The 23,188-nt window shown below is 37.2% G+C and overlaps 2 protein-coding genes across 2 annotated transcripts in view; both read right to left on the bottom strand.

The window, feature by feature from the left end:
* Positions 1-23,188, bottom strand: part of GUCY1A2 (guanylate cyclase 1 soluble subunit alpha 2) — a 364,010-nt gene that overhangs the window by 242,664 nt on the left and 98,158 nt on the right. The window lies entirely within an intron of this gene.
* LOC133764879 (ESF1 homolog) lies at positions 11,151-12,564 on the bottom strand. The gene has a single exon (XM_062198499.1). The coding sequence runs from the start codon at positions 12,465-12,467 to the stop codon at positions 11,151-11,153; it is 1,317 nt and encodes a 438-aa protein (XP_062054483.1). The 5' UTR covers positions 12,468-12,564.

Genomic DNA, 23,188 nt, shown 5'->3' on the forward strand with positions numbered 1-23,188 from the left:
AAATCAATACCTTAAAAGCACCATAAGGGAAAGTAGCAATAAAACTCTTAACAACCAGGTAACTGACACCCTAACATCACTGGTGACCTAAAACCCAAGGCCATGGACCCAAAGCAGCACAAATTCCTCTGCCTCGCTCCTCTTTGTGGGCTACAATAACAAGTCCAAAAAGGCATGGGAAGATGTTTCCATTCAGGAAAAAATCGAGGGTGTTGGGCACTGAGCCACTTGGTGCCAGATTCAGAGAGAATCTTCTTTCTGAATCAGTGATCGAGGAGACTTACTCAGCCCTCTCAATGACTAACGCTAAAATCAGAGTCAAAAGAGAACCCATGACCTGATCTCACTAGGTGTTACTGCTCTGGTGGCATCCCTGGCTGGGCTGAAGTACAGAGTGGTTAGTGCTCGCCTGCGGGTTTTGAACATCACCACAACTGTGGGTGACACAGCCCAAGAAGTTGACTTCAACTTCAGAGATTTATAAAAGTTTCTAAATTCACCAGCCCAGAGGGTCCTAGACCTCAGAATCGCTTTGCAATATATGCTAATTCAACAGGGAGGAGTATGTGCGCTAGCAAACACCTCTTGTTGCTTCCATATCAACACCTCAGGAGCTGTAGACACATGAGCAGATCACACTCTACAATTGACAGTGTGGCTAAAAAATCCTGTCTCCAAGAGACTCCCACTATCTCCATGAGTGGCCCCAAGCCAATCAACATACAGTATGCAAAACCAATGGGTATCACCACAGAATGACCCAAGGAAAAGACAGTAATTCCTTAAGAGTAAAACGCACTTCCTGAAAGCAGATATCCCATTTGGTCACCATCTGGTCTCCTAGGACTAGACACTTTACTGTCGCTTTGCAAACCAAAATAAAGTTTTCGCTTTTTTTTGCAAATTACTTCCCAGCTTTTTATTTCTATGCTAAGCTGAGAAAAGGAACCCATAAAACTCCAGCAACTGCCCTCCACTCTGCAACTGGTAACACTTATATTTATGGAACTTTTATTTACCAATTATACCTTAAGCTAGGAAAAAAAACAAATTAGAGTAAGTGCAATGAAGAAAAACTAGGCAATAATGGGTGGGGTATGCAGTCACAGTGGACAAGGAAGGTCTCTCTGAGGAAACCATATCTCAGCTGGGATGTGAAGGATAAAAATGAGTTCTCAATGCTAAAAAGAGGTAAGAACGTTTCTAGGAATCAGGTAGAGTGTCTGAAAAAAGTATTTACATATCTGAGGAAATCATAAGAAAACTGAGTAGCTGGAGAATAGTGTGAAAAGAGAAGTTTGGGCCGGCGCCACAGTTCAATAGGCTAATCCTCCACCTGCGGCGCCAGCACCCGGGTTCTAGTCCCAGTCAGGGCACCGGATTCTGTCCCGGTCGCTCCTCTTCCTGTCCAGTTCTCTGCTGTGGCCCAGGAATGCAGTGGAGGATGGCCCAGGTCCTTGGGCCCTGCACCGGCATGGGAGACCAGGAGGAAACACCTGGCTCCTTGCTTCAGTACAGCGTAGTGCGCTGACCGAAGTGGCCACTTGGGGGTGAACCAATGGAAAAGGAAGACCTTTCTCTCTGTCTCTCTCTCTCACTGTCCACTCTGCCTGTCAAAAAAAAAAAAAAAAAAAAAAAGGAGAGAGAAGTGTGGTTTCACCCTCAAGGAAAGCCACCTTTTATTAAATATGAACTTATTCCTGACAGATCTTATCTACCAAATGTAAATGATTTCAATGTTACCTGTACTGCTTAAGTCACAAAAACAACTGTGAAAATGTGTGAGAAAATATACGAAAGCACTTTGAAAACTGAGATGGGAGTGGGTGTTTGGCCTAGCCATAATATACTGGCAGGGATGCCTGCAACCCACATTAAGAGTGCCAAAGGTTCAAATCCTGTCTCAGGCTCTTGACTCCAGCTTCCTGCTAACAGATACTCTGAGAGATAGCAATTATGCCTCAGCTGGGTCCCTACTACTCACATGGGAAACTTATTCTAAGTTCTTAGCTCCAAGCTTTGGTCTGGCCAAACCACAGTTATTGTGGGCATTTGGGGAGCAAACTAGCTCACCCTCTGTCTCTGCCTCTAAAATTAACAAAACAAACAAACAAACAAACAAACAAAAAAAACCAGAGATGTACTAAATTGAGTTAGACAAAGTATATGTTGATGGGCCATGGAGAATTTTGCATGAACTACTTAATATCTGACCTCAAATCTCTCTTAAGTATACTTATACTTTTTTAAAGTTCAGAAACAAGTATAGATAAGCAATACATATTTACAAATCTATCATTATTGGAAGAACATTAAAAATATACAGATTAGTATATTAGATTAGATATATTAGATTAGATTAGATTAGAACACAGATTAGAATGCTCACTTTGGAGAACAGTATACAAGTTCCTTAAAAAACTAGAAATGGATCATATGACCCAGCTATCCTACTTCTTGGAATATATCCAAGGTAAGTAAAATCAACCTTTCAAAAAACTACTTACATTCCCATGGCAGCATTGTCCACAATAACCAATATATGGAATTAACCTAGGTGTCCATCAGCAGATGAGTGGAAAAGAAAATGCTACAAATAATATAATGGAACATTATTAATCCATAATAAAGAAGGAAATTCTATCATTTCAAGAAATATAGATAGACCTGGAAGACATATGTTAAGTTGAAATAAGCCAGAAACAGGAAAACACCATATGGTGTCTCTCATATGTAGAAACTAAAAAAAGTCTCCTAAATGTAGAATAGTGATTACTGGGGACTGGGAAGAAGGATGGGAAAGAAGAATAGAGGGAAGTTTGAGTAACTACCAGAGCACAGTTAGATGGAAGGGATAACTCCCACTGTTCCATGGCACAGTAGGGTGGCAATAGTTCACAATAACTCTTTACATATTTTATAAAGAACTAGAAGAGAGGAATTCAAAAGATCCAAACATAAAAAAGTATGATACCCTGAACAGATCAGCAGACATTTTACATTTTTGTGAAAATACCAGACTGTACTCCACAAATATTGACAATTATTGCTACTTCTTAATTAAAAAAATAAACAATGAAAACACAGGGGGGTAAGAACATCAAACCCAAAAAGAATATCTCTTAGCAGGCAGAGTAGTGTGGAACTGAGAAGTGAGACAAGAGAATGGATCCAGACAATTTTCTAGCATAAAACTGACAGGGTTTTACTACACTGAGCAACAACGGCTTAACATGTTAGTATCTAATTTTTATGCATCATAGCTTGAATTTATATTGATTGTAGTATATGCGTTTACTGTATAAAATATTATTTAGAAAAAATAAAAGAGGGGAGGGCTCTGTGGAGCAGCAGGTTAAACCAGAAACTAGGACAAACCCACATAACTTTCTTAGAGTGCTTATCAGTTCCAGTCCTGAATATTTCTGATCCAGTGTCCTACTCATGCACCTGGGAAGCCAGCATATGATGGCCCAAGCACTTTATTCCCTGACACCCCCATGAAGACAAGATGGAGTTAAAAGCTCCTGGCTTTGGCCTGGACCAGCCATAGCTATTGTGAATATTTAGGAGAGTAACCCAGTAGATTAAAGATCTATGCTCTCTCTTTCTTCCTCCTCCCCTCACCTCCCCCTCCATCTCCTGCTTCTCTTTCTCTCTCTCTTCCCCCCCTCCTCTAATTCACCTTTTAAAATAAATAAGAAGATATTTTAAAAAGGGGAAAATTTCTAATGGCTTCATTATAGTCAAGGAAAATCTATGCCTAACACTGAAAATTTTAGTCAATCTGACCTAAGTTTAAAACTGAAAATGAACAGTAGTCTATGTTTAAAACATACAAAGTATTTTAAAGCTAGAGGTTATCTTACAAATTAATCTAGCAATCCTACTTCTTTACAAAATGTAAAATACACAAATTAATCAAGGGGAAATTTCTAAAATATTAAATTATAGCCAATGTGTAAATATGTATAAACATTTGCTAAATTTTAGTCTATGTTTTAAAGATTAATTCTTCAAAACCCAAATTATAAACACTTTGGAGAATCTGAAAGTAATAGATAATAAGCAATTCATAATCTAGGGTTTAGAAAATATTTTATAACCAATTTCTAAATTTTATAAGACCAGAAAATAACACATGATCTATAATTTATGAACAAAATAAAAATACAATTCAATTAAATTAAGAAAGTATATATGGAATTTCAAATAATTATTTTTATCATTGTTTCTTTTCACTATCTATATTGTGCTTCCTTTAAGTTATGTCTTCATTAAATGTGAGCAGAGTATATGTTTGAGTGTTTGTGTGTGTATACACACATGCATGTGTGTTGAGAAAGAGGAAGACAGGAAAGAAGGAGGGAGAGGGATACTGTCCTCCACTTGACAGTAGTTTAGAACTTCATGCAATGAAATTACACTTGAAGGCTTTCTGTAACTCCTGATTTCTACTATTCTAAAGTTCAGGATGCTTATCTAACTCAACCCAGTGTTCCTTTTCCTGAGTATCAGGATCTGGATGCTATGATCATTTTCTCCCAAGATTCTATCACATTCATTCTACAATCAAACATCTCTAGGAAAAAAATGTTCAGAGAATGTATTAATTTCCATAATTCCTTATATGTGTTGTTCTAAATTTGGGTTTTTCAGCAAAGAACTAAAAAATGTACATCAAGTGTTCTTTCAGCTGAATTACTGACAGGCTGTAGATTAACACCTGAAAACTGAAATGCCTACATGTATCTTACTTTTTGCTAAGTTAACAATTTCTGTTAGGAAAACCATATATTCTGGCCATGTCACTGAGAGTAAACTTCCATGAAACTATCATTTTAATTTATCTCTCTTGTACTCAAAATGATTTCAAGTTTTGATTGATTGCCTTACACAGAGGTACAGTTCTTTACTGATCTCTATTTCTCTTAGATTTGACTTCCAAAACAAAACTTACCTTTCAATTAAGACACATGCTGCTAAGTATTAGTGTTGCTACTCATGGGACTGTGAAGTATCATAATTCCTATTTCAATATATTATCTATAAAATTCAGGGGCTGGCACCATGGCTCACTTGGTTAATCCTCTGCCTGCAGCATCAGCATCCCATATGGGCACAGGGTTCTAGTCCCGGCTATTCCTTTTCCAGTTCACCTCTCTGCTGTGGCCTGCGAGGGCAGTGGAGGACGGCCCTGGTGCTTGGGCCCCTGCACCCACATGGGAGACCAGGAGGAAGCACCTGGCTCCCGGCTTTGGATTGGCATAGCGCAGGCCATAGCGGCCATTTGGGGAGTGAACCAACGGAAGGAAGACCTTTCTCTCTGTCTCTTTCTCTCTCACTGTCTATAACTCTACCTGTCAAATAAAAAAAGAAAAAACAAAAAAAATGCATATTCATTATATATTTGTCAGAGGCCACAATAATTGTTCTCGACTCTTCTCTGCTGTTTTTCCTATGAGTTATACACAGATATTTTCTTTCTACAAACATCTGGTTTTCCAAACTTGTCTAAGTTTCATTTTTAATTACCACCTTAAATCTTAACTAAAAGTTCTCTTGATTAGGACATTCAGTCATCAACTAGACACAGTCCTTGGAGTCTTAGTGAGCTATGCCTATTTCGTTACACAATATCATTCCCTGCTATCATGTGCCACAGTGTGCAGAATACACCCTGACTTCAGCACCATCTATTTATCTGACTCCTCCCTTCACTTTTCTTCTTTTTCTTTGACAAGGGCTGCCTGTCCTTTTCCTGGCACAAAAAAAAAAAAAAAAAAAAAAAAAAAAAAAAAAAAAAAAAAAAAAAAAAACTAACATAGCTCTAAGTATATTTAGGGTCCCTATACGTGTAACTACTATTTGACTCCCTTAAATTATTAGTAATACTCAGCGATCAAAGGTGTTTATGTTACCCAGGAAGTACATGCACTTGCCAGTCTTCCACAGTGGGGCCACATGGGGTTACCTCCACAGCTCTGTGAAGACATCAGCCACCATGACTAGAATCTGTTCTTTAAGAGCCGAGAGACATTTCCCCAACAAATGTTAGTCTCAGAAATCCTTCTAAGAGTCTGGGATGTGAACTCAAGTATTAGGACCACAAAATGTGAGTCTATAGCTTACCAATTTCAGAAGCCTAGGGGAAATTGTTTTAAATTTCCTCATTAGTAAAGGTAAAAAAATTTAAACCTCAAAGTATTATTGTAAGAATTAAATTGCCCACAATTTTATAGTGATCATTTCTTTTACCTAGGATATATTTGGTACATGTTGAATGAGTTAGGGCCTGGCAGAGAATTCCATTAACAAGCATTCATTCCTTCTGCCCTTTTAGTTTATACGATATCCTTCTATTGTTTTGTTTTCAACTTTTATTTAATAAATATAAATTTCCAAAGTACAACTTTTGGATTATAGCGGCTTTTCCCCCCATAATCTCCCCCTCACCCACAACCATCCCATCTCTCACTCCCTCTCCCATCCCATTCTTCATCACGATGTCTTCCTAGTCATCAACCTTTGGACCCAAGCTGGGGAAACATATGCCTGGTGATTGTCTTGGGTGGGGTGCAATGGGGCACATCTTGGCTTGTTCTTCCCTTGGGGACCATTTCCTAAGTGCCTCAACTAAACTTCAAGCTGAAAATCGCCTGCTTGCTGCACCTGTTCACTACAGAGCTGCCTGACTTGTGCAAACACCACTTTATGTCAAGCTGACTGCTTCCATATGCTGAATTCTACTATGTGTTAGGGATCATTTCTTCCTACCAAATGCCAACCCAGCCTATTTAAGTAAATAGAACCCTTACAAAATCAGCCACACAATTACTCTCTTCTGTTCAGCCAGTTAACTAGATTCCTATTCTGTTTACTACTAATTTACAAATCTCCATTATCTCTTCAAAATATTAAAAATTTTCTTTCCTAAAGCAACAATGTGCAAAATGTTTATTTTTAAAAATTTAAATAGTTACCTTAAAGGTGAAAAAAAATTTTAAGAATTTTTTTTATTTATTTGAGAGGCAGAGTTACAGAGAGAGAGAGAGGTCTTCCATTCGCCGGTTCACTCCCCAAATGACTGCAATGACCAGAGCTAGACCAATCGAAAGCCAGAAGCTAGGAGCTGCTTCCGGGTCTCCCATGTGGGTGCAAGGGCCCAAGCACTTGGGCCATCCTCCACTGCTTTCCCAGGCCATAGCAGAGAGCTTGATTGGAAGTGGTCAGGAAGGACACAAACTGGTGTCCAAATAGGATGCCAGTGCCACAGAGGCTTAACCCACTATGCCACAGTGCTGGCCTTGAAAACAGCTTTTATAAGAAAATATTTTAATAAAAGGCGAGACACACCAGTAGGGATCTATCACACACCACTCTCCCACACCCCCAGCTATTTCTTCATTTGCTTTCTTTACCCAGCATTATTTTTAAAAAAAATCTTGCAAGAGAAAATAAATCATCTCTATAGACTTAAGTAGTATTAGCAACCCAATAACTACTAAAGCCATTTATTTCGTTTCACTCATATTTATCAGGAAAACATAAGAGATACATTCTTCTCCTACTGGAAAACCAAGAAAAATCAAATTAAAAGGAAGTTAAGGGCCGGCGCCGTAGCTCAATAGGCTAATCCTCCACCTGCAGCGCCAGCACCCGGGTTCTAGTCCTGGTCAGGGTGCCGGATTCTGTCCCGGTTGCCCCTCTCCCAGGCCAGCTCTCTGCTGTGGCCAGGGAGTGCAGTGGAGGATGGCCCAAGTGCTTGGGCCCTGCACCCCATGGGAGACCAGGAGAAGCACCTGGCTCCTGTCCCGGAGTGCCAGCCGTGGCAGCCTTTGGAGTGTGAATCAACGGCAAAGGAAGACCTCTCTCTCTCTCTCTCTCTCTCTCTCTCTCTCACTGTCCACTCTGCCTGTCAAAAAAAAAAAAAAAAAAAAAAAAAAAAAAAAAAAAGAAGAAGAAGTTAAAATGGGAAAGTTGTGCACCACACTGGCTTTAAACCAGTGATCCAAGTGCTGGAATACAGGAGGCAGCATGATCAGGAAGTACCTACTTTTATCCTACAAAAGAAGTAACAAGAAGTTAATCAATTCTTTCATAATTTTATTCTTTTTCTTTGTTCCCACTTTGAAAAACCAACTGTTTAGCCATGCCCAGCAGAGCACTCCTGCTATTTTATAGAATGAAATTCAGCCTGCTTTTAGAATCACTAATAAAGGCCAATTAGATCTTAAAATTTAATTTATTGGAATTTTGCCTTTGACAGCACAATCCAACACAGTTTCTTAGCTTATATCTTGCTGAAATCCACAGAAGCACATCAAAGCTTTAGGCAGTGAATTCCAAGGCAATAAAAAAAAAAAAATCAAAGCCAGGGCATATTTAGGTAAAAAATGATTTATTGTTCAGTACTGAGAATTTTCCAGATGTTTCCCGGAAAGAACTAAAAATACTCTAAACCCCAATGCTGATATAATTATAAAAAAGAGGTTTATACTTTGATTCATGGAATCAATCACATAAATACACTTACTAAACTTCCTTGTAAATGTATAGTAATTTTTAAAATGATGTATTGAACAGATGTTACTAGTAGTAATATTGCTGAAATCATTTGTAAATATGAGTGAAGATTTTTCCATAGTGAAGATGGGAGGAATGTACTTATTGTTAAAAACTACAATAGCATTTTTTTTTTTTTGTCTGGCAGAGTTAAAGAGAGAGACAGAAAGGTCTTCCTTCCATTGGTTCACTCCCCAAATGGCCACTAGAGCCGGTGTACTGTGCCAATCCGAAACCAGGAGCCAAGAGCTTCCTCCTGGTCTCCTATGCGGGTGCAGGGCCCAAGCACTTGGGACATCCTCCACTGCCTTCCCGGGCCACAGCAGAGAGCTGGACAGGAAGAGGAGCATCCGGGACAGAATCTGTGCCCCAACCGGCACTAGAACCCGGGTGCTGGCGCCGCAGGTGGAGGATTAGCCTAGTGAGCCTTGGCGCCGGCCTACAATAGCATCTTACAATATGCTGTAACAGGACTTTCTTACTGTATTATCCCCCATTTCTTTTCCATCCTTGAAGGAATACCAAGAGGAGTATCTTATTAAACTGATAGCAGAATCAGTTTTCAAAAATATTTCAATAACTGAAGCCACAAGCTAAAATAAAAAAGATGAAATTTACCAGTATAAATAATTTCTTCAAAGAAAAAATTCAAAGGCAGACAAATTAAAAAAATTCATTTTAACGTGATCTGGGCCTGGTGTCTGAGTATCAACTCAATATGAGCTGAAAGCATGATACGTTCTTTAAAGGAAAAAAAAAAAAAAAAAGAGTGAAGTCTCAGTTGCATTAATGGAAGCCCAATTTCCATCTCAAGTATCATCAGCTTGCCAGAACACATCTGGGTTATGGCATTCAGTTCAGGACCTGGTGAGAAACGACAGCCTGCCTGCTGAAGGACAAACTGGATGATACAATCTGAAAAACCTATCACAAGAACAGTCGCTTAGGATACCAACAATTCTTACTTTCAGGAAGAAATGATTTGGAGCTTTCATGATCTCTGAACAGAAATTCAGAACAGGTCAGGTTGCCCACTGTTAACTTGGGAGACACTCAAAATAGACAGACCCTCCTGCCTTGTATTAGACTGAGACCTAATTGACTAGTTTGCAGAAATGCCTGATTTCTATCACTAGAAATAATTGAAAAAGTCATTAAGATGTATTCCACCAACTCAAAATGTATACTACCCCAATATGCATAAAGTGTAAATTAGTAAACGTAATTAAAAATATAAACAGGATTGCTAGTTAAGGGCAATGTTAATGTATTAGAAGAAATTGAACCATGCTCAATGGTTTAAATTTTCAATTGCTTGCCATTTTGAACTTATAATTACAAATGATTCTTATATAGTCATTAAAGCAATGCCCGTAAGCTGCTTCTAGCTAATAGATTTTAGCAGTTCTAGCAAGTAACAGATCACGAAGCTCTTGGTTTCTTTCACAGTAATGAATAAAGTCAACTGTAACAAAACTGTATTTACTTTCAAAAAACCCACAATTCATTAGTTTCCATTATTCAGACTACCCTGCTTATCCTGACTCTCTTACAACGGCACTTCAATGTTTCATTTACTACTGAAGCAATAACATTTTAGTAACAAAAAGCCTCTGCTTCCTCTGAAATTTTTACCATATTCAGAATCCTAGGGTGAGCTCAGCTTTGACTTTTCATTTTGTACATTATAATCAATTCAACACATGCAGTATTACTAAAGCCAGTGAAACATCAGGTTATAAGGTCAACCGTCATATACTCTGCCTTACTTGTTCCATGCACAATGTAATGTAATTATGTGACACCATGGGAAAAGCCAGGAACAGGGCATGGAAGTCACCTATTTTTAAAACTTGTTTATGGATTTCTCATCATTATTTCCATGTTCACTGAATTCAATTTCCCATATCCTGAAATGCTCCAAGACCAGAACTTGCAGCATGATTTCTACTCCTAGTGGACCTCACCAGAAAAAAATCCCTCAGATGTTTCCACAATTGCAGCCAACTGGAACATTCTAAGATGTCCTTTCCTCATATTCCCAGGGATGCAAGCCAGAAATGTGATCCTCATGACAAAATACAATCCGAAAAAAGGCTTCACAGATAATATAATAAAACCATTCTAATGAAAACTGCCACTCTTTTCAAACTATGCTTTACACGAATCTTTCAGATGGCTTCCTCTACCCAATATGATCAGGCCCTTCTCCTTTTCCTGATTTCTTTCTCCATTTCCTCCATAAGGATCTAATTATTCAATCTTTGATGCTCACATAATACAATATTCCACCTCTACCTCAGTTTTCTTGTCTGTAAAATCGGGAGAGTTGTTTGATCTTAAAGGACTGTTGTAAAGATTGAGACTATGCAGTCAAAATGTTTATCCTAAAGTCTTCCTCACTATAAGTGCTGGATGAAGAGTAACTAAGCACACAAGCAAAGAAACCTTTCATTTCAGGCAGTCCCTCAATGCAGATGGTATTTCTTTTTTTTTAGTGTGTCAATTCTGACAGACTTTAATTTAGTATGCAAACTATTTTAACCATGAATGGCACAAATGTAAAATTTAGTCCAATTAAGGTCCTAAATTAGTGACATGATTTTATGAAGCTCAGTTTTACATTTTACAGTGATACAATACCAATCCTTTTCAGGGGCATCTTCGGGAATACTTAGTAACTCCACTGGTCCTTGAACTTGCTCTTCCTTCATCCTCTCCTTCCCAAACTCTGAAGGATATATCTTTACAGAAAATACAACACCTCCTTTAGGTTTAAATGAATTAAACAAAGCCAGCAAATCTTTTGCTTTTAATCGATCCCAGTCCATGTTGCAAACTGCTAATCGATGTGTAATCTCATCAGCCCGAGGAGCATCTTTATCTAATTCTCTCCAAGCATGCTCAAAAGTAGGTTCTTCTGGAAATAAATCTGGCAAATCATCTTCATCTTCAGAACTAGTTTCTATGTTTCCTTTACCTCGTGCAAGATCAGGGCCACTGTCACTTTCATTATCCTCTTCACTGTCCTCTTCTTCATCTTCCTCATCATCTTCCTCATCATCACTATCATCATAATCATCAGCTAAAGTATCATCATCATCATCATCATCAGCTGAAGTTCTAACAACACCTGAGAATTCATCTTCAGATTCCTCATCACTTCTCATTTCACTAGCACTTTCTGAATCTTCCTCCAAGTCATCTCCTTCAAACATTTTACCATTTCTTGAGTTTTCAAAACAATCACTGTCTCTTGCCATTATATGTGGAACCACTGATCTTGTCTTGGTACACTTGATCTTGGGAGATGTCACAGATTCTGATGCACCTGAGTCTACTGTCCTCAGTTTTCCTTTGGAGTAAGAGTCTCTACTATGCTGAATAGTATTTTTCTCTTTAGTACTCTTTCTTACAGATTCTTCACTATTCTTCTTAAGACTTATTTTTGAATCTATCTTAGATTTATGTGAATTTTTCATTTTCTGAATTCCTTCAGAATTATTTACATCATTTTCAGTTACAGAATCCTTTTGATTAATTTTCTTGGTTTTTTTCTTTTTCTTCTCAACAAGAGTTTTGGAATCTATTTCTTTTTTAGTCTGAGGCTTTTTCTTCTTTGCTTTCTCTTGGCTTAAAGTTTTGCTATCTTCATCAGAGAGATCAGAATCAGAATCTGAAAGGTCATAGAAACGTTTCAAGTCCTCTGTTGTACTGTGGTTGATGGGGCGTCCTCTTTTATCCACAGCATAATTCAACTTGAACTTTTTGTCATGAAACATGGCTCGAAATCTCTTGTCAATTTTGACTTTTCGATCCTTTTCTGGCATTTCCCAAAATCTTGGGTCCTTTGCAACTCTCCTAAACCGCTGGTCACTCATTATTTCTTGTTTGGATGACATTTTTAAATGTTAATACTAAACAACCTGTGAAGAAACCAAATACGCCTCAGAGTCTCCCGAAGCCTCACGTGTGACCCACACCCACAATCCTCCGGTGGACGCTCGCTGCAGATGGTATTTCTTAAAGTTTATGGAAGAATAGAATTAAAAAGTAAGTTCATTCTGGTGCAGAAAAAAATTGAAATCCATGAGGTCTTTTCATAACTTATATTTTATGTAACATTTTGGAATATTCCTCTAGTAGGCATGAATTTCACAAGTTTTTGCAATAAAATAAACATAATTTAATTCCCTTTTCCATGAATATTTTGAAGTACCCACATATTTGGCCTTACATTTCATTCAGGTGGAAGCTCATTAACAACAGATGGTTTATCATTATGTACTTAATATCTAGTACAACAGAGTAACAAGTAAAAAATAGACTTTCAGGAATTAGTGAAGTTACTGATTTAGTAAAAGAGATGCATTATTTCTTTGTGCAAATACAATATTGTCATCAAGTGCACAGAAACTCAGCACCAAAAATTCAGTTATTCTATACAAAGTGGAAAAGTTCTGAACTCGTAATAGTTGTACAATTATTAGCACTTTGTTATTTTGCCAAGAACCATGAAACTGACTTTGAGACAGGTATCAGCAGACAGGCATGCTAGCATCACAGGCTATGGGAGATCTTTCATAACATTTGACTCTGTTCCCTCAACAATAAAATGAGGAAGATAAACACCTGCCCACTTACTTTAAAATGTTAAGGTGAAAGAATTTTAGTTAAGGTTTACATATTAAATACTTTTATTTGTGCTCTCAAAATGAAGGAAAATGTCTGAGTTTACCATTCAAAGGCTGAATTCCCACCTTATGCTGTACTGGAAGCTAAAGAAATACAGGTGGGCAGAATATAGTTTAGGTTCTTAAGAAACTCAGTGTTTAATGAGAAAGACATAGAAACAAAAAATGTATACAGCATGGCTAATGAAAGATGAGATTCTTGAGGAGTGAGACCGTATCATATTTATACATGTACTGCTAATACTAATAGAATGAAATAAGTGCTCAACAAATGATGTTGAACTGAATCCTAACTGAAAATACGTGGGCAGCAGTGACAAAGGATAAAAGGAAAGAAAGACTATTGGGGACTGGAGGTGGAAATTTGGATACCCACTGTAGAAAAAGGCTACAAAACAAAGACAAAAATAATAAGATTGAATTGCTTATGTTATGGACATTGATTAACACTGGGCTAATAACCATAAATGGGGACCCATTAGGAGATGATTCCATTAGGATTTTATTTGTAATTCTACTTTGCTCCTTTCGTATCATGCCAGAGTGTAGTGACAAGTAAATTACAGAAATATTATTTTTGCAATCAAATTATCTTACATTAACAGAAAGTTTAAACATGGCCACTAATTAGCAAATGAATAATTTTATCTAATATAATACCTCACAATTAAATAGTGCTTTTCAAAATGCTATTACATATCTTCTTACACCTCAGCCTTAACAACAAAACAGAATGAATTACAAAATCACTTACTCCCTCACATTTCCTGAGTATCTGCTATATGCCAGACAATGGCTTAAATGTCACGATAGAATAATAAACAAAATTCAACTACTGAAATCTGACTAAAAATAACAAAAGAAGGGGACAGGCACAAATGGATTGTGCCTATGCCTGGCCCAGATGGAATCCCAGGATGTTTTGGAGGCCCACAGCCACATCCCCATAAACATGCCGTTGTCAACTGGACATAGTGCACAGGTGAAATGCAACGTTGTGAAAAAAAATTAAGGAAACATACAATGAATCGATGCACTGGAAACAGACTATTTTTAAATTTTGATGTTAGTAAATACTGAACTATGAAGTCAGGATAGTAGCAATATATCAACACTCTATTGAAGAAAACAGGGATCATAATAATAAACTACACTGTGAAATCACACTGGATGAGGAAGTTATAGAAGAAGTAAGCCTTCTGAGACAAAGGTTGAGAAGTCTGAAGGTATTAAATTAATCTGGAGCCTGAAAGAACTACCATACATCAGAGGTCATTTTTAAGAAGCAAAACAGATTTACATTTTCCAAAGACCATTTGTAAAACACTAAAGTGACAATAACACCATCTCATATATCTCCGGACTATTATATAAATCAAATAGTATATTAGAATTTCTTATAAAATTTTATAACAGAAAGTTAAATTAACTTTCTAAAAGCAGCACACAGCTTTCATCACACATAATGTAGTTTGCCATCAATGGCACTTGTTCTCACAGAAAAGTTAAAGTGTTACCAACATGTGACACTTAAAAAGAAATTCAACTTATTGCAAAGGAAGAACATTATAAGCTCACCCTGACAGTAAATCAATGGACAATTTCTTTTTATCTCCGGCATTAATCAGAATCGTTACCTATATCTTATTTCCCAAATTTATCTGAGGAATAAGAACTTACAGAGTCTAAAATAGTCCCGTTTTGCACTAAAAACTTAAAAAAAAATATGTTATTTGGTATCCCTTCACCTTCAGAAGAACATGCCAGTGTAAGCTTACTGCTGGCTACACAATACAGCTCAGGTTCTGTGGCATTCCATCTGAGTCCAAAGTCTGCAACAGGCATATTCTAGCTCTATAACCTTGGATAATTTTTTGGAAGCTATTTGTGCTTCAATTTCCTCAGAGAAGTATCTACCCCACAGAACTGTTGTGAGAATTAAATGTGGTAATATATTTAAAACGTTTAGAAGGGGATCTGATACAAGGCACTCCAATAAGTATGCATGATTAGCAACACTTTTCATAATCCTACTTTGAAATTGTCACAAGAAAGCACTATGCAGCTTGTCAGGCTAATTTCTCTTTTAAGGTTAATTTATTAATTGGAGGGAGGAGGGGGAGGGGGAAAGAGGAAAGGGGGAAAGGGGGAGAAGGAGAAGAAAGGAGGAGGGGGGAGAAGGAAAAAAAGGTGAGAGGCGGAGAGGGGGAGAGAAATAGATCTTACATATGCTGCTTCACTCCCCAGAAGGCCACAGTGGCCAGAGCTGGGCCTGGACAAAGCCAGGAGCTTCATCTAGGTCTCCCCCGTGGGTGGCAGGGGTCCAAACATTTGGGCCATCTTCTGCTGCTTTGATCAGGCCATCATCAAGGAGCAGGACTGGAAGCAGAACAGCTAGAACCAGCACCCACAAGGGATGCTGGCAGCTGCCAGTTTTATTCTCTATGCCACAATGCCAACCCCAGCTTAATTTCTTAATTTCTACCCTATTTTTCTTCAAGTTAAAATCCTGAGAAATTTTTAAAAAGATCCAATCCTTAAAATCATTATATATGTATATATTTATATAAATGTGTGTGTGTGTGTGTGAAGGTGCTGTTGAGTGCTGGTAGCATGAATTCAAGATTGCTTACCTGGCCAACCATTAACTTGTTTAAAAAATAATACAGAATATTGTACAGGAGATATTTTTATTTATTATAACATCAAAAAAGTATGTTCATCTTATCAAATATTAGAGTATTAAGCTATCACCTAATGAGAGATTTTAACCAAAAACCAAAGTCACCTAATTTACAGAAAAATTTTACTTCTTTAAACTTCAATTCACAGTCTCAATCCCTCACAGTGACTGTCATAAAACAACTTGCTTTACATCTGCATTGCCACCGACAGAATAGATAGAGCATATACTTTTCTCTCCTACTGCTGGTAATTCTATAAAAACAGGTATGAAACTTGCTTTAAATTATTTTCAGTTTTGGAGTAGGCTTTTAACCTAGTGAATAAAATGCCCATGTCCATTATTGGAGTGCTAGGATCAATGTCCCTCTCAGGCTCCTGAGTGCAGCTTCTTGCTCAATGCAGGTCCTGGAAGGCAGCGTTGATGTCTCAAGAATTCGGTTCTCACCGCTCAGATGGGAGACCTGGACTGAGTTCCTGGCTGCTGGTTTCAGTTCGGCCCAGTCTCTAGTGTTGCATGCATTTGGGGAGTTAACCAAGGGCTAGGAGCTCACATTCTTTCTCCTTGCCTCTCAAAAATAAATAAATACAGGCTGACATTGCGGCACAGCTAATTAAACTGCTGCTTCTGATGCCAGCATCCTATATCAGAGCACTGGTTCCAGTCCTGGCTGCTGCTCTTTTGACCCAGGTTCCTGATAATGTGCCTGGGAAGGCAGTGGAAAATGGCCCAAGTGCTTAGACCACCGCCACCCACCTGGGAGATCAGAATGAAGTTCCTGATTCCTGGCTTTGACCTGGCTGCTACAGCCTTTTGGTGAGTGAATCAGCAGCAAAAAGATGTCAATCTTTATTTCCCTCTCCCCTAATCCCTGTGTGTGTGTGTGTGTGTGTGTCCAGTCCCTCTGTCTTTCAAATAATAAATAAATAAATATAAATAAATATTTGTAAATAATCCTCAGTTCTGAAAGAATAAACAGGGTCAAAGATTCTGGACATCTAAATTAAGTTAAATAAAAATGTTTTGATTAATTTTAGTAAGAAAATAAACAATTAGATGATAGTTTTATACTCTAATATTTGATAAGACAAATTTTTTGACATTTTATAATAGAGGATAAAATAAAGAAAAAGTAATAAGAATAATCTCCTTTACCATATAATATCTTATACGTAAGTTAATGGTTGGTTAGATAAGCAATCTTAAGAACCATTGATACCCGCACTCAAAAACACTTTCTCAGTCATAAAATATTGCTCTGAAAATGCAATGAATCTTACTGTACACTTAAATAATGCCTTATTCAACTCAGCTTTGCCAAACCAAAAAAATCAACACAAATAGATATAATTATAGGGGGGGTACATGAAATTGGGAGATGGAGTATTTTAAATAAACTTAAACATCTGAAATTAAGCCATATCTTTTGGTGGTAGCAATTCCTGGTTGAAATAGGAAAGGAAGAAAATACAATTGAAAGTTAACTCAGGAAACCCTCATACTTTAGAAAGCATCAATGGTAAAAGTAAATAAAATTCAAGTATACCAAGTCCAGGATTACTACTGATAAGATGGGAAGATATTAAGCACTTGAGCCAGCTTTTATACCCATAACACAAGCATTAAGAAACTTACAAGAGTATGTTTCCTCCTCAGGAAATATGAGATCACAATCTTGCTCTGATTATAAAGGAACAGTTCATACCAGATCTACTTAATCATCTCTTCCCCTTGGAGTTATCAAATTAGTGGTTAAGTGAAACATAGCAGATATACATGTACACTATATTTAGAAGTTAAGGAGGCTCTCAACACATTTTTCAAATTAAATTACTTCTAACTTGTTATATGATAGCAGTGAGAATGACTCTTATCAATAAAATCTTAGCAGCAGCCAGAAAGCCACACCACATAACAGTGCTTCTCCTATAAGAAATGTCTGGGGAAGACTCAAAGGTCAAACCATGCACGAGGTTTCCATAATATTTTAAGAAAATCCAACAAATTTTTATAGTGTCCAATGATCCTTACCAGCAAGTTCATCTTTTTTTTATATGGTGACAAAATTATTCATTCACTTGTAGAATTTAGTGATCTGAACTCAACTTCAAAGTAGTAATTTATCTACTTACAAATGGAAAAACAAATTGAAATGCAAAATACAAGACATATACAATCTCATAAAACAAAGTATATTGTAGACAGAAAATAGAACTAAGGGGTAAGAATTCCAACTTTACATTTTTTTTATTTTTGAATTGATTTAGGATATAAATATTTTATAGAAAAGTTATATGCGATTTCATGTAGCAATTAATTCATAGTAGAGAAAAAGTCTCTAAAACCACAGCGCACAGAATTGGCAACAAAACCACTGAAAAATAGTTTTACCAGCATCAAAAAGGTAAGAATTTATAACCTAACTTGGAAACATAGAAGAGTAGCACAAATACGTTTATTGTAAATGTTTAAGAATTTCTTTCTAACTCATGATTATGGCAATTATAGTATTAGATCTATGTTAATTATATTCCTTACATTTAAAATAAAAATATGGAGATGCAAAATGCTATGAATCATAGCATGAGCTTTCCATATATGTACAGGAATACAGAGATTCCATCCCACCTTTCCTAAAGGAAGGATTTCTGAGCTTATGGTCAACAGAGGGTTGATTATTACTTATAATTTTGAACATGTAAACGTGAAATCTGGATCCTTTGAAGGAGCTCTCCTATGCTATTACAAGTGCTCTTAATATCAACCATCAACATCACAGAAGAGTCATTCCTGACAGATTTTAACTTTTTTTAAAATTTTATTTAAGTTATCTGAGCTTCATGTATTTCATATATATACATTTAGGAACATAAGTTATATCTTCGTCATATCTTCTCTCCCACCCATGCTGCAACCCTTCTTCCTCCTCCTTCTCACATTCCCACTGTTAATTTTAACAAAGCTCTATTTTACTTAATGGTCACATAGTTAATCTTACACTAAGCAAAAATATTTACAAATAGTATGAAAAAAAAGAAAACACTGCTCCTCAATGAGAGAGACAAGGGCTGTAAACAATCATTGAATCTCAAAATGTCCATTTTTTGGATTAAATCATATTCATTATGAAAATAAAATAGACGTTCTTCCTCATAGCACCACAAAAAGTCATAATATGGCTACTACCACTATTCCTTGAAACTAGCATTATAAAAGTATATGCCTGGCCGGCGCAGCGGCTCACTAGGCTAATCCTCCACCTGCGGCGCCAGCACCCTGGGTTCTAGTTGCGGTCATGGCGCCAGATTCTGTTATGGTTGCTCCTCTTCCTATCCAGCTCTTTGCTGTGGCCTGGGAGTGCAGTGGAGGATGGCCCAAGTGCTTGAGCCCTGCACCCGCATGGGAGACCAGGAGAAGCGCCTGGCTCCTGGCTTCAGATCAGCGTGGTGCACCGGCTGCAGCGCACACCGGCCATTAGGGGGTGAACCTAGAAAAGGAAGACCTTTCTCTCTCTCACTGTCCACTCTGCCTGTCAAAAAAAAAAAAGTACATGACCATATAATTTGTCTTTGAAGATGCTTTGTTTCCTTGTATGAATCTTCAATTAAATATTCCTAAGTGACTGCCATTCAATTTCCTTTTGAAACCCAAGTGTTGTGTAGTGTACTATATCACCAAGGCAACTCACTCCATTTTTAATATCTCAAATTGTTGAAAGGTTTCTCTAATCTTTAACAAAAATTTACTTCCTCATAACATCTTCTCTTTGATTCTAGTTTTGCTTTCTGAAACAAAATAGAATAAGCAGTATCACTCTTCTTACAAACCTGCTCAAATACTTGAAGGCAGTCTCTGCTTGTTCCTTTTTTTATATTTTCATGCAAGGCATGCACAATCCCTGGAAAATTGAAAGCCAAATTCTGATGTTTTTGTCTACAAGTGAATGAATGATACTAAAACTTAACAAAGGGAATCAAGCTTAGTCAAAACTAAGTATTAAAAATGAAGAAAATAAACAAAGGAATGGTAAATAAGTGTTTGGTGGTAGCATTGAAACAGGTAGTAAACATTTTGTGGAAGTTAGAAGATTATGGAAGTTAATTTGGCAAGGAAATGGGACAGAACAAGAAAGGTTAAATGATCATTAGGTTGGGGACAACAAGCTTTAAAAAGTTGAACTGCTTAAGGCCATCCAGCTAGTATGCAGCAGAGACAGGGTTTGAACTGGGGAAAGGCTGCTCCAGAGACTAGATTCTTAATTATACACGGTACTACCTCTCATCACCATTTCTGTACTTACTCAAGGATCATGCCCAACCCACACAGAGATCAAGTTGCTTAATTCAGAATCTTAATTAGATAGTAAGATGAAATCCGTTTGGAAAAGGAAAATCATGAAAATCATTAAAAGTTGCTACAACAATCAAGAATTAAGTTGTGATTGAGTTCTGGAACCAGTTATAACAAATCTCAGAATCTCGCCACCAATATGGACACTGGTTCATGTCCCAACTGAGCCACTTCCAATCCAATGTCCTTAATGGCTTGGAAAAAGCAGAAGAAGATGGCCCAAGTGCTTGGGCCCTGCCACCCACACGGGAGACCCGGATGAAGCTCCTGGTTCCTGTTTTCAGCCTGCCCAGGCCCTGGTGGTTGCAGCCTTCTGGGGAGTGAACCAGCAGATGAAAGTTCTCTCTCTCTCTCTCCCTCTAAGTAACTCAGACTTTCAGTTAAATAAATAACTCTTTAGGAAAAAAAAAATACTAAGTATAAGGATGTGATGAAAGTTGAACTCTCATATATTGTTGATTAACTGGAAAACGCCATCGCCTCTTTGTACAATAATTTGGTAACTTCTTGAAACACTGAACATACACTCACCACATGAAATGGCAATTCTTCTATGAGTCTGCCCAAGAGAAATGGAAGTACATGCACACAAACTCTCAAAAATGCATGTTCATTTAAACTCTACCCATTAACAGCCAAAATCTGGAAATAATCATGTGTCCATCAGCTGGCAAAAGGACAAATTGTAGTGTACCTACCTATGCTATGAGATGCTGTTCAGCTGTAAAAATAAACTGCTAGTGCATGTTACAACATGGATGAACCCCAAAAATATGCTGCACGCAATTTTAAATACTACAAATTATGTAAATACATTGATAATTAATTCATATCTAGGAAAGGAAAGCCTATAGAGATGTAAGCAGGCTAGTGATCACCTGGGGTTGAGGGAGAGAATAGGGAATGATGGCAAATACAGACAGGAAACTATGGGAGAGTAAAATATTCTAAAACTAACACTTTGATCACTGCATAATTTTATATATATATATATATATATATATACATTTACTAATCATAGCACTATACTGATGCTTACATGAATAAAAAGAACACCATTAACATGAAAAGGTAGACAACATATTCAAAATAGTAATTCAGCTTTTAACTCACTGAGATTTAAAGCTACTGGATAAAATAAAATGATCCTAACTGAAAAGCAAAAGGAGCAATTAAATGATTTTACATAATTTTTAACTAAAGGTACTAATTTTTCCCTCTCAGAACCTACAACACAAAAACAAAATAATGTCTGATGGATGACAGGACGCACCTCCTTTCCAAGTTCAAGGGTGCAATCATTCATGGTGACAAAAAATGAGAGCAGGAGAATCATGGTTAGGAACATGTAACTCACCATGTAATCATTCACAGTGTCCTCAAACTATAAAAATACAGTAACAGCACTCTTCACTCATTTTAATATTAGGTACTTTTTAAAAGGATGAACAATATCATGTGCATCAGAATATAAAATCTGTAATCTACTTTAAAAGATCAGAAAGTAGGTCTAGAGAAATGCAGGCAACACTAAATATTAAAGATATTTTATAGGGGCAGGTGTTGTGGTGCAGCAACGGAAGAGGCCATCTGTGACACCTGCATCCCATATCTGAGCACCAGCTGGAGGCTGGCTACTCTGCTTCTGATCCAGCTTCCTACTAACGATTCTTGAGAGGCAGCAAATGATGGCTCAAGTGTATGGGCCCCTGCCACCCAAGTGTGGAGACACAGATGGAATTCCGTGTTCCTGATTTCAGCCTGGTCCAGCCCTAGCTGTGTGGGCATTTGGGAGTGAATCAGCCAATGGAAGATTCTCTTTCTGTCTCGGCCTTCCCTCTTTTCTGTCACTCTGCCTTTCAGTATGAGAAAAATAAACATTTCTGAAAAGACTGTATTTATACTTGCACAAGCAAGCATAATTTTGAATGAAGTTATGTCTATGTTCTGTTAATGTATATAGAAAGCACTAATGTGAAGTTGTTTATCACTAAAATTACTGTTCAATATTTGAAATTCTCTAATAGAATATTAGGATCTGAACAGGGAAGAAATGCTTATATGTTCCCAAATTAAAGGCAAATAATATATTCTTGACAAGCAGATGAAACATCTTTGAACAGTTTCATTATGGTGTGGTAAGATTAATAAACAATTGTAAAGTTTTCAATCATTATGTCAGAAAAAGGAGGGCACCTGTCTATAAAAGACAAATGAGAGTTATGGACTCTGCTTTGACCATAGAAAATCAAAGGATATTTCCTACTTTGTTTTTGGAAAATTATATCCCAGCATTTATTTGCAGCTTCTAATTAATAAGACAAATGTGAGGCTATGTCTGAGGATTAAAAAATAAATGTGTTTTTGGTATGCGTTTCCTCGGTTCCAACCCTGAGAACAAAAGTGGAGATAAGTAACAATGCTATTGCTCTGTCTCAGAGATGATATATTTCAAATGCTGGGCTCCTTCCAGGGTGTTATTAAAGTCCTCTGAAGCGTTGCTACTAAAAAAAAAAAAAAAAAAAAAAAAAAAAAAAAAAAAAGAGAGAGAGAGAGAGAAAGAAAAAGAAAGAAAGAAAAAAAATGTGCCAGAAGAATCCATGTTATTTATTGTTTCTCAAAATCTGTTGCTGCTCCAGGTGGCACCTAAGTTAATCTATCCATTTTATTTTGGAAGTCACTGCAAAATGCTCTGATAAGTGAACATAGCAGATATTAGTAGATACAGGAAATGAAAACATGATTCCAAACTTATGAGAATCTGAAAAGAAAAACTGATATTCTAAAATATTGACAGAATGCAAATGAAAGGCAGATCCAAAGAGAACTCCTACAGAATTTATAACAAGCTGCCTTCCCATCTTTATAATGAGGCAAGAAACAGGGCCCAAGCCAT

The sequence above is a fragment of the Lepus europaeus genome, chromosome 7 (assembly GCF_033115175.1).
Source record: "Lepus europaeus isolate LE1 chromosome 7, mLepTim1.pri, whole genome shotgun sequence".
Taxonomy (NCBI): Eukaryota; Metazoa; Chordata; class Mammalia; order Lagomorpha; family Leporidae; genus Lepus; species Lepus europaeus.

Coding starts and splice junctions, on each gene's coding strand:
- LOC133764879 (XM_062198499.1), bottom strand. CDS start 12,467: ATGTCATCCAAACAAGAAATAATGAGTGACCAGCGGTTTAGGAGAGTT.